This window comes from Nematostella vectensis, chromosome 8 (assembly GCF_932526225.1).
Source record: "Nematostella vectensis chromosome 8, jaNemVect1.1, whole genome shotgun sequence".
NCBI classification, from domain to species: domain Eukaryota; kingdom Metazoa; phylum Cnidaria; class Anthozoa; order Actiniaria; family Edwardsiidae; genus Nematostella; species Nematostella vectensis.
The window spans coordinates 5186663-5199441 of NC_064041.1; the positions used below are offsets into that span (position 1 = coordinate 5186663).

General features: G+C 40.5%; 1 protein-coding gene across 2 annotated transcripts; it reads left to right on the forward strand.

Moving 5' to 3' along the window:
• Positions 1 to 3822: 3822 nt before the first annotated feature.
• LOC5501713 lies at positions 3823 to 12375 on the forward strand. 2 transcript variants are annotated; one of them, XM_032370005.2, is made up of 6 exons: positions 3823 to 3977; positions 6099 to 6674; positions 8294 to 8552; positions 9450 to 9562; positions 10080 to 10567; positions 11027 to 12375. In XM_032370005.2, the coding sequence occupies exons 2-6, from the start codon at positions 6195 to 6197 to the stop codon at positions 12015 to 12017; spliced, it is 2331 nt and encodes a 776-aa protein (XP_032225896.2). In that variant the 5' UTR covers positions 3823 to 3977; positions 6099 to 6194; the 3' UTR covers positions 12018 to 12375. The 2 variants fall into 2 exon arrangements, with proteins under 2 accessions (XP_032225896.2, XP_032225895.2); XM_032370004.2 differs by lacking the exon at positions 3823 to 3977 and adding an exon at positions 5354 to 5537.
• Positions 12376 to 12779: the final 404 nt, after the last annotated feature.

Consider the following 12779-nt stretch of genomic DNA (forward strand, 5'->3'; position numbering starts at 1 on the left):
GCTGAAAAAGCCAATGTCAATCATCTTCTTTCGTTCTTATTGGCTAACTTTACGTAACTGTCAAAGTGGCCATGGTAGCGTGCAATGCACTGGTAATCTACACGCTTCTGCTCTTGTGAATCGATTAAAAATTGCATGTCATTTGTTTGGTTTATGCTTATTATGGTGTTCAAGTAGGATTATTTTGGTAGCAGCTGAACTATATTTGTAGCAGATATTTTTGTACTTATTCCATTTATCGCCGATGCACGTGTTTGCGAAATCGCGCTCGCATCTTTGAACTACCACACCTTTTTTTAATTGGAGTTGTGGAGCGAAATGATTGACAGAAAAAAATCATTGAGTCATTCGTGTATTAGCATTTTCTAACATATTCTGTATCCTTGTTGCTGTAAAAGTCGTTGATAAAGCTGATGCAAAGAGCATCGAGTAAAGTAAATACAGTAAATACATAAAGTAAAACAGTCGACTCTCAGTCGCCATGATAAATCAACCTCCCCCGCTAAATTGAACTAAGCTTACCCCCTGGCCTCGTTAGCATGTTTCAGATCCAAAAGTTTGATTAACACCCGATGACGCCGGCAAGAGGACGCCGCCTCGCGCATGTTCAATTGCGCGCGCACGCTGTTCTTGCCGGCGTCGCGTCCTTTTCAGGCACAGGCTGCCCAAGTTCTGTGCCCGTCTTTTTTTGTAGTAATTTTGTTTTGAAAAAAATATTTTTTTGTAGTGCTAAATAAGTTCCAAAGTCTTAACCTGAATTGTCCTGTCGTTCCTTCCTCTTTAGTGGAAGTTTTTTTTTTCTGAAAGTTCCACCAGACACCCTCTAACCGGGTTTGGTTCTCTAAATGACTCGCTATTAATCACAGAGGTACTCAACCACAACCTAGTTATTCAGGGCCGTAACAGGCCTTCAAATATTGGGGGCACACAAAAAAACATAGCATGTATATAGCGCTTATACAAACCATGTTCTAAGCGCTTCGTATTTAAAATCCTATCATGTATTAAGAACGTCAATTCCTGGAGAATTGAGGAACACAAGCTTCTAGTAAGCTCACATATTTTCAACAAGTCAAATTCAGGGACGAGAAACAGAAAGATAATATCCATGTCTCGACCGGGATTCGAACCCGTTTCAGCAGAGGTGAGAGGCCCCATACGCTGACGCGCTAACACACTGGGCCACCCGTGATTCCACAAATACGGAAACATAAAGAAAATATTGGGGGGGGGGGGGGGTCACAGCCACACCCCTACTTGTCATTTCCGAATAATTTTCAAAATATTGGGGAGGGGGGGTGTTGGGCCCCCAGTACCCCACCAATACCCCACTAAAGCATCCCTTTAAAAGGGAGGCCGGCAAAGGATCAAGATTACAAGACTTCGATATAGGCTTGTGAGCTAAGATCTTAACGTCATCTTCTGAAATTACCATTAACCAGTTAAATTAAATTACAATTAACCAGTAATCCCTTGGATTACTAAAATATTTGAAGTTAGACAGGCGTTCCTTTCAGGGGTGACACAGGAGACTCAAGCATCTTCATTTCACGACTAATAATTGCAATGATTTAATTGTAACCCATAGCAACCTAGAAGGACCATGTCCATTTAGCACCTTGATGCCTTTCATTCATTAGCGCGTGCCAAACATTCAAGTCCAAAAGCCAAAATTTTGAGAATGATTGCTTTTTTAATGATAGTTTTTCGCAACTCGTTATTTTGACAATAAAACGAACTGATACGAAGCTATGTATTTCTTTTTGGAACCCATCCTAAAATAAAAGTAGATAGGATGGTTTCATAGTCATTCTTGAAAAATTTCGTGTCTAAAAGCATTATACAGGTTTTATTTATTTATCATTCATCCCTAAAATATATTAACAGGAATAATGAGCAATGTTTAATTAGTAAACTGAATTGTTGTTTTGGATAAATATTCATAGACACTCGGCACGGGGTATAATGAAAGAAAAGAAAACCTTGACAGCATTTGAAAACTTCATTCAAACTCAACATAAAAACATACAAGCGTAAGAACTCAAACAAAATCTTCTTCTTCGTCTTTATGTTTTTTCTGGGCAAATATGGAAACAAACTGTTTATTGATGAACGATTTGAGATTATGGACTTTGATGAGGAGATGCCGAATGCGTCTGATTTGGTTTTGCCTCCACTGGCTTCCTCGACGGTGAAAAAAATAATTTATAACAACACAATGGAACAGAAACGCCATGTACAGCTTCAAAATCAGCTCCATAAAGAGGAAAGGGACGCTGCCGCGCGTATAGCGATTCACAGGGAAGACTTTGTACGTAAAAGTTTAGTACTGAGAGAGCAAAGGAAAAAAGCGAAACGTAAGCAAAAGCGCGGGAAATCTTCTAAGAATCAGGAAGAACGGGCCAGCAAAGACAGGCGTGCTCTTTATCAGGAAGCCAAAACAGATGGAGATTGTTCCGTTGCTAAGGAAAGCAGTCTGCCGAAAGAACGTAGAATTTATTTGCCTCCTTTGTACAAGAGCTCTGGGATGGCTCTGAAAAGTTACGGAAAATCATTGAGTTTGAGCAAAGACATAAATTTTCAGAGAAGTACCACTCAAACGCAAGACTGTCGTTGGTTGAGAATTTAACAACCGATGGAAAAAGCCATTTCTAGTTTGTTTCTGCTCAATTGTTAAACTTTAATGTGTGCAGTTAGAGAAAAAAAATGTTTCATCAAGTAAACAGAAAGTACACCTGTCGAGATGATGCATCTGCGGTTACTCAATTCCATGCTGTGACGGGCAGTTGTGTGACCAACCGTTGTGTGACTTTTTTTATAACATTATCAGCATAATAATGCTAATGTTCAACTAACAAAAAATGCTCTTTTTTCTCTATATCTGCAAGGGCGGTAGGAACAGAGTCAAGTTGCGTTTCGTAATCCGAGCTACTAACCCGTGGCGCCCGAGCTGTCTCCGGCCGCGCTAGCCGGGCACGTAGCTTGATCGGGTTTTTTTTAATCAAACAGGGCGAGCGCGTCGCAAATAAGGTAAATTTTAGCCAAATAAGAGAGAGTTTCGTGGTTTATTATCAGAATATAGCCTAACAAACTCTTACTGCCCTTGTTTTTGTTTTTATATACGTTTGCAAAAACCCATAAAATAGAAAAAAAAGGATCGCGTATAATTGATAATGTGAATAATGTAAATCTTGGAAAGACTACCCTAGTCGATTTTTACGTCCCCTAAAACAGATGATAAGGAACTGCAACAAGAGACAGGGGGCTCGCCCTAATGCAGATAGCCCGGTTATCAGACCCATGCTCCCTCGGTTGAAATGCCTATGTACGACGCAGGTACAGGGCCAAAGGCTTGGACAGGTACGAGTAAGCTTTAAAGTTTTAATCATAATCTTTTTTTTATTATAATCTCCCTTTTCCAGTAACTGAGCAACTCATATAGCTAATTTTACATTAGAAATATGTATATGTTATGGTTTCATTCGGAGGAAAACATTTATAATGACATTCGCTATGTTTTTTTTCTGAAATAAAAGGCATTTTTCAATAATTTAAAAGAGAAATAGCCTATTCTCGTTGTTTGACAATTCCACCTTTCTTTCACCTCTCTTATTTATTTATTTATTTATTGACTGCATTGTGCGTCAGTTTGATTCTTTTTCAGGCCTTTTTGTCAATGTAATGACGTAATATTTAATATCCTTGGCTGAATATAAGAATTCCCTACCGCTCTCATTTCCTAGTTTCCCTTTATTAGCCCAAGGGTTTAGAATTTCACTTCGATTAATGTGTGTTTAGCATAGTAGCAGCCGGGGACACACAATACAATGATTGACTTCCTCTTCAGGGGGGGTTTTCAAAAAATAAACATCGGCAAAATTCAGCTGGCTTTGGTCTCGTGCTGAAAGGTGAAATGAAAGATAACACGGCTCATGGAAAAAATCTGAATCCTTTTACAGCTGCTTTTGGAGAGGAAGGTAAACTTGGTATTGTTTATGATATTGGATTAACTCTTTTTATTGAAAAAGAAAAAAGATAAGAATCTTAAATGAACTATTAACTTTCGCCTTCTTATGTCCTGCTGAAAATCGGCAACGAAATGATTACAATTTGCGGTGGCAGACATGTCTTATATTAGTGCAGGAAAAGCGCTTTCTATTTTCATTGAATACAAATTCCAAGAAATCATGTGCTTGGATAAAGCGATTATAGTAAGACAATTTTTCATCGTTATAAATAAAAAAAGCTTATGGCATTTACAAAAAATTGTATGAGGAAGGACCCTGAGAGAACAATGTTTCTTAAAAAAATCAATGTATTTTTTTTGCGATGAAGTGACATCAAAGTACTTTGTATCAGAACAATAGCTCGGAAGTAAAAATAAAAATCCATGCATTTTCTATGCAATTCTATGCAAATTTTGAGAATTTTGAAAGAGAATAAAAAAGGAAAACGCCTTAAAAAAATTAATACAAACTTTGACTTACGTTAAAGACGGGAGTAATATAAATGTTAAATTGCTAGAAGATTATAAAGCAATCACTTTTAAAAGGGCCTCCCATTGTGGACTTCGAATATAACATTATTTATCTATTTATTTTTCCTAGCGCGCGCTAAGGACAACCATTTTCTTGCTAGTATAGTCTACAAACATACAAAAAAGGAAAACGCAGGCAAAAGTTATAAAGATATAAAAGAGCTATTTACCAGCCATTGGGATGGGCAGTATAAAAGCAAAATTCGTTGATGCGCGACCTCGGTGAATATCCAAAATCCTTGACTCGTTTGGGAGCCAAGTAGCCAGACACAAGCTTTGGGGTGCCCTGGGTACCAGAGTTTTTCAAGCGAACCCAGATTTTTCGAGCGAAGCGAGAGATTTTTCGATCGAAGCGAGAGATTTTTCGAGCGAAGCGATTGAACCCCCGCCCCCTAGCATGCTGGGAAAAGCGGATATTCAGCCTCTGGAACCCAGGGTAATGTTTTTTTAAGTACGGCGTGACTTGAGTTCTACTCTCATTCGACTACTGCTATGACAACAGTAAAAAAAGGCAGGTTTTACAGTATCGAATAATACCCACAAACGCAAAGTTTCATATTAGTTCTGGTCAATATTTACACGCTCATGGAAAACTTCAAAAGATAAAAAGCCATTGACGGATACTTGTAGACAATTATAACAACCAAAATTACTTTTGCTAGCATACAAAATAATTGCTAGGTGTCTTTCCTAATTTCTAGTTAACGATAAATGCGTAATTACTATTGTGGACTATTGTGGATGTGTTTTTGTCCGCCTATACACAAAATTTCTTTGTCTTGTTACTATGGCTGCGAGCACTCAACTTTGACAAGTTTAGTTCATCATTAAAATTCATTCAAAAACAACTGTAAAAGTTAATTATATGCAGAATCCCTTCTTAACTTTGTGGACTATATCGGTGGGACATGGACGAAGCTCTTAGCTTCTATCTGTCGTGATCTACAAGGAACCTGGTATTTAACTGGGCTTCAGAGCTTTTGACTCGTGGTATTTCAAGGTTAGTTTGTAATCGAATCGTTTTACTAAACTATTGGTAAATCCAACTCAGTTTTCGATCTTTGTTCTATCCAGCTGCTCGTGGTATTTATCGGAATTTAATAAAACGGGCTTTGAGTACTTTAGGGATATTAAAAGAGTGTAAAGTCCATAATATAACCCCGCCGAACTCTGCGCTTATCCAGTAATTCTCGGATTCAATTCGTATCTTGAACTATGAATTGCTTCAACTATGTAATATGATCGTATGTCTTCGTGTACTAATTGCTGAAGATTTCGTGAAGGCTACGGCTTCCAAGGAAACCTAAAGACAAAACAAGATAACTTGTCTGTATTTCACAACTGAAAAACTTTTCCACCGGTTTTCTATTTACTGTAGTATTGTTCATAGGCATGCATGTTGTTTGCTATACGAATCACATTTTTGTGTTAAATGATTTCTTGTGCCTAAACGTTGACACCCTTTTACTAAAGATAGCACATTGACAGCGTCAACAAATCCGAAATTTATCTCCGGACTTGTCTAAAGTTTCTAATAGTTGTTTCATGTTTTCTTTTTTAGGTTATGTGATACGGATCGAAATTAAAGGCGATTTGTCCATGGTTTAATTAATTGTTAAGATATCTTGAGTGTTTCGGATCCAATTATCTATCGTCAATGCAAGACGGAAAAGAAGGGACCGAAAGCACGGGCACAACTACAAGATGGCGAAGGAACGGGAAACCTAGTGATGCAAATGGATCGAGACCGGAGCCTAAACCTTCAAAAGATGAAGCAAAGGACTATAACAAGAACAAGTCGTGCGAGATTGATCTATTGTTGATCCAGCGAAGGACTTATCTGTTGTCCGCTGGGATAGGAGACACAAACAAAGAATTTAATAAGTACAAAGGGAAAATTGGGCTTGTGTTATGGAGCATAAACATGGTGATACATTTTGGGTTTGACTTTTACGAATCAACGACTATATTTGACGAGTCCTGGGCGACATGTATTGGGCTTTTCCTACTGACGCTAGTGGTGTGCTGTTTCTCTATGGTCAAGCACTCCATTCCGTGGTTCATCAAAGGCGTCAAAAGACTGAAAAAGGATGGTCATTATCCAAAGACGCTAAGAAGAGTTCAGTTACTTGTACGGGTGAGTGCGCCAGTAGAGCTGTCAGTCAGTCTAAGTGAGCTGTCGATCCGTGTAGTCACATACATCTACATACATTGTTGATCAACGCTTTTCTGTCTATCAAAGAATCGATATAACGTCTGTAAAATCACAGTATCTATTTGATAAAATATAATAAATGGGTACTCTGTGGTAAAAAGGCGAAAACTTTGATCGAAATTTACGAGATGTTCCCCCACGAGACCTTTGAAGAACTTTTGGGAAGTTAATAGGGACATGCTACTCTGTCATTGAAGAGCAAAATTACTAAATTACTTGTGTTGTAATTACTCCAGATTGACTGGACTAAACATCAATTTTAACTACTTTTTGGGAGGCCTAAAAATTTTAACTACTTTTTGGGAGGCCTAAAAATTCTCTTTGAAGAGCCTTGAAGTTTGTGGCCGGCATGATTTACATGCCGCCTTAAAACTCGCGCGAAAACGGCTCCAAAGTATTCTCAACAATTCGCGCGAAAATGGTCAAACTTGTTTGGTCGATGTATTTGCAAGCATTTCGGTATTGCGGTAGTCCTGTGGTCTACAAGAAACGCCTGCAAAAGGCTCATTGATTATTAAGATCGGAAAAAAAACTGAAACGTCTAGCCTGCGTAGCGGTTCAAGGGAAGGGGGGGGGGGGGGAGACTAGGGGAGGCTAGAAACGTCATAACTTGGATACAAACTACAGTATAAGAATTGCAGAACTTGCTGACTAAAATCTAAAAACTTCTACTTCAAAAACAACTCGACTGATTAAAATTTTGTCATTAACCGGGAGATTTAAGGTAAAACTGGGAGACCGGGAGATTTCATAAAAAAGCGGGAGAGTTGGCAGGTAATCTATCCAACATAGAAATCCTTTCCTTTTTCAGGTTTTGTTTTTGGACTCTAGAAAAATGGTCTGTAATGACAGGATTGCCAATGTGAACAGAAACAGCAAGATACTCGATCGCAATTCTTTGCAACGAAATGTATCATTAGTGCCGTAACATTGTCATGAGTATTGGGGGGTTGGCACTCTATTGTCTTTTACAGTGAAACCTCCATGATGGACACTCATGGGGCCGAAACGTGTTTATAATGTACAATAGAACCTCTATATAACGAGCACTGATATCCAAAAAAGTGCCTTTCCATGAAGTTTTTTGTGGATTTGAAGCATTAAAATGCTTTTAAATTTTATGGTTGGATTTAAAGTTGGTACTTCGGAAAGTGCCCGTTATTAAGAAGATTTTTTATTAAGAACTGCTTTATGGAGGTTTCACTATAACAAGTGCAAAACAAGGCTAAGCTAAAGGGAGCCGAACACGTTGCAAATGCATGCAAACGAACTAGGTCGATTGTTTATTTACCTTCATTTGCATGAAATGTCTTTTAATACGGCTCATGAATTATATGCCATATGCCATTTGAACTTAGCCTTGGCGAAATTAGACTGTAGGGGGAGGGGGGGGGGCGTGAAGTTCACATTCTTCCAGTGCACCATCCCCAGCCACGGCCTAGAGGCTACGGCCCTAATATTCAATATGTTTCATTTGCATAGTGAAGATGCCTTTCGCGGTGATCAGAATACCTCTTAAATATTGTATATATTTTTTTCAGTTTATGCCTTTCGCCGTCATTGTATTTGCTGTTGGGGCTGCTGTAGGGCAGTTTGGATGTTACTGGGCGGATGATGCCCTTAAGGTGGACTTTAACCCTAAAAATAGCACGGTCATCGTGGTAACGGACGAGGTGGAGATTCTCCTGAACATTTTGCGAGCTACGAGTCTGGTGCACATCTTCTATGGCTTCTGCTCGCTGCTGTTGTTCCACATGACCGTGATCTTCATGCTTCAGAGCTCCATGAATGAGTACAATGGTATGTCCTAAATAGAAACCCGCCAACGCTGCTTAGCGCTAGAAATCATCTAATTCCGTTTGCCGTCCTCGTCGAGGGAGTTGTCTTTGCTTTTAAGTTTCCTTCTAACTGTTTCAAATGTAAAAGACGTGATTGATTTAATTGCCTTCTCACTATTGTAAATGTACTTTAAAGACACGTGGAAGCTTAGTATTTATAAGGCGCAGATGATAGCGAGACATTATGAAATTCGCCTCACGTGTGTCTTTACTCGTCAGTTAGAGACATTCAATTTTACGCATACTTTGCGTAGTACGTTAGAGTATACTGTCACCGAAGTTAGTACCACGGCAGGAGCGTATCAAGAGGAAAACGCCAGGTGGGGTCCAGAGTATTAATTCACTGACCACGGATCAATTCAGTTCAAAACGGCGTCTTTAGCTCTGTTAATAGGTCACTATATATATCAAGAATCTATTCCCATACAAATTTACAAGTAAAATTAACCGTCGTCTTCTACCAACGACAGGCGCGTACACAGGGGGGTGCGCGGGGTGCCCCCCTTGGTGGCCAAAAGTGGGTCATTTCTTATTAAGAAATCTTTAAATACTATGCTTTTTTTCCAATCTTGGGAACGCGCCTGAACGAAGGGATCAACCGGAGTCGCACCCATCTCGTCACATGAGTAGGGTGGGGTCCGGAACCCCTCTGGACACGCCCATGCAGGGGCCAGCGCTTATGTCCCCAAGTGCGATGAGAAACCGAACCTCCGGCTTATCGTCCTTATATCAAAGAAGGCAATGTAGAGAGCCAGGTCATCATACCTCTGATCCATGGTACTCTGGCTTGAGGAAGTCCGTACGGTTTATAGGTTAACTATCTTCATTTCTTATGCTGGGTTCAATTTTTTATCTCCAGAGCGCATGGGCAAGCTATTCCGCGAGGTCCCCATCAGCATTGGGTTCTCCGAGGCTGTCAATCTGTTCTCTGCGCGCGCAAAATTCGTCAGAGAGGGAAGCAACAAGAGCTCGGTGAGACAAGGGTGTGGCCTTGTAGGGGCTTTGTCACCCCCCCCCCCTTGATTGCGAACAGTCGAAAAAGGACCCAAAATCATACCAGACAAGCTGTAGAATAACTAGATGGTTTGCGTAAGCGTGGAGGAAATCAGTGAAATAAATCAACGTAGGGCTGAACTCTGTGAAAACAGAGTAGTTCTACTTAGGAAATATTACTACAGGGCGCTGAACATCTACCCTTTAACCTTTAATATTGGTTTAATTTGAAGGGAGTAAGTACGGTTCTATTACAAATAAATGTCATTCATTGTCGTTTCTATCGTTATCTAGTTGTTTATACTTGCACAAATAACATTGTCATTATCAACATGAGTACTTTGATAATCATTATTATCATTTTTATTAACTAGTCACTGCCATCACTACGATAATGTAATCGCTATCACCACCATCATCGTCAATCTCGTTATCATCATTTTAACCATTACGCCGTCGTCGTCGTATGTACTATCCTTGTCTTATTATGTTCCAGATCGTGTTGACCACGCTTCTCGTCGCCTGCTGTACGTCTTTTGTACTCAACGCCTACAATTTTCTCTTTCTCAAAAAACTTGCTATTTACATCTGGTTTGCGCTTGCACCACTCATATGGGCGGTGGTACCTCTCTTGGGGGCAGCCTGGGTGACCAAGACCTATAACAAGTACAAGTTCGTCGTGGTCAACGCATGGGTCGATATCCCGGATGAACACGAAATCGAGGCTCAAGCTCACGAGGCTCTTCACCAGTCCCGAGCTCGGCCAAAAACGCCCGTGAAAAGAATGTGGGGCTCGATTATGAGGAAGATGGATCGGGGGACTGGAAATGGAGCGGAGCAGAATGCGAAAAAAGAGGAAAAGGTGGTTAAGGCTGAAGAGCAAGTGAAGGAGATAGATAACAAGAATGAACATGAGGCCATCAAAGAAGCAAAGCAGAGTGAGCCGCCAACAGTTGCCGAACCCGAACAGCCCAAGATTATGAGGTAGAGTAAAGCATGGATGAGTCAGCCGGCATGAAGAGTGTTTTGGGTCGAGGGGGCTAAGATGAGGGGGCTATTATGTAAGGGGGCAGGGGATAAATTGCAGGAATCTAGGGGGCTACAATGCCTTAGCTCCACCCCACCAAATAGAATTTTCCAAGCTGCCTCTTCCAACCTTCTTTAAGAATCTCTGGCATCCCCTTCCCAATCTCGCCCGTCAGGTGACCTTTACGCTTACAAGAATTATTCATAGAAGGAATGCCGATTTTATGTTGTGTTACTGTTGTGTTACTGGCCTTAAAGCCATGGTAGATGGTGTTTTTATTCGGTAAATACATGTCTAAATCTAAGCTGTAAAAATGTTTTGTATGCAAATACGCTTCACATGCCATAGATTACGGTTCACTACTTCCGGCTTATGTTAGCTTATCTTATTTTTTTTCTTTTGTTGACCCTGATCAGACGGAATAGCGAGGTGACGTTGAGTTTTGAAAGCCGTGCAAACAAGAATCAAAAGCTGTTGAAGCGATCAAGTGAAGGGATGCCCCAAAAGGGATGGGACAAAACCCCAACCATACTCTTCACAGATCACGATGCGTCCCCTACTTCCCGCCATAGGGAAATGAACCAACAACCAGTCAAACGTCACAGCAACTCATCTATGACAGAGGTGGTGGTGAACGATCTGATACGGCAACGGGACAACGAGGGGTTCAAGTCGAGCGCGGAAGAAATGACAACCCAAATCCCAAATCATACCACAGGGGAACCGTCTCAGGAGAATACTGGTTCGAGTAGTCTCAGCTCTGGGGAGTTCCGTGTAGGTGAGAAACGAACTGATGATACAACTCGTAATGAAGTGGCGAAAGAACATCGTGGATTGTTGAAGAAGTCTAATGATGTTTGTATTGAGATCGAGGCTCCAGGGGAGACTGATGCCAACGTGTTTCCACTGAATACCCCATACGAGTTCGCGCGCATCTCTAACCCGACATTTTCACGATCTGACTCGTCGAGTTCGTGTCCTTCGCCTCGACCTGAGGGCGAGGCCGCGCATCGTATTACTCCCCAACCAAATCAGGACTTAGAAGTGACGTCATTTAACGTGGGTGATGCACACCCGGAAATGACGTCATCAGCTTCTGATACATTTCTCAAATCGAGCCTAGCAGTACCTCAGTCGACTGAGGGGGGTGGGGTGGTGGGGTCTCAGGCGAAAACAGGTCACTTCTTGACAGGAATGGCGAAAACATTCCACAAGTGGCGCACAAAGACCAAGAAGAAAAAGCACTTCAACTATGAGAAGTATATAACTTACTTAGAGAGTATTCTACCGACCGTCGGGTTTTCCGTGGGCGGGGTCATTATCACGTGGAATGGAATCTACACCTTTATCGTCATCATGACGTTTCTTGTCGGCGTCTTCGCCCAAGAAGCCTTCTTCGGCAAATAGGACAAAGTAAAAAGCCCAAAACACAAAAATATGGTGCTCGTTCTATCCACGGCAACTTGTTTCCGAATCACATATTAAAGCAGCACAAGGTCTGATAGATTAAGTTTGCATCATGTTTCAATGAGGTCACAGAAGAATAACTTTGCCACGCTTGTTGGCTCGTGTAGCTAAGATAAGCCCACGTTCCAGAGTCAAAAGATGTTATAATTTCTATATTACAGTATAGTTTGGACTTACATTCTTTGGTCGAGTAGATGAAGTTATAGATCAATCCCAATTATTCCAATAAATTGTATTTTACTAAAAAAAGGTAAAAATGGTTTGTAGGATTTGGCTGAATAAACTACTTTAAATAGAACTGATAACTGTAGTCTATGTCAACATGCCAGGACAATTGCTCTGAGCGCTAAATTCAAATTTCATATTCTAAACCAAAATAAATATCATTCCTAGGGTTGTCCCTAAACATGTTTCTATCGTAAAGTAATCCTATACCAAGCTGTGTGCGCTCTAAAATACGAGCATTTTCATCACAGCGCGAAAATAATTTTTAAACTTTGCACCTAAAACATGAATGGACAGCAAATCACTAATTTATCAATCTCTTAACACAACTGTCTTGTTACCTGTGCAAAAATAGTTTTATTCCAGCCGACTGAGGCTCAGAGATAAGCAATTTTACAGGAGGCTTATTATTTGTGATGTTATCGTGGCAGTGTTCTGATTATAATTGCAAATTCGAGCCCGGGGGTGGGAGGAGCT

Coding starts and splice junctions, on each gene's coding strand:
- LOC5501713 (XM_032370005.2), top strand. CDS start 6,195: ATGCAAGACGGAAAAGAAGGGACCGAAAGCACGGGCACAACTACAAGA. Junction 8,553..9,449: donor CTCCATGAATGAGTACAATG/GTATGTCCTAAA, acceptor TTTTATCTCCAG/AGCGCATGGGCAAGCTATTC. Junction 10,568..11,026: donor GAACAGCCCAAGATTATGAG/GTAGAGTAAAGC, acceptor GACCCTGATCAG/ACGGAATAGCGAGGTGACGT.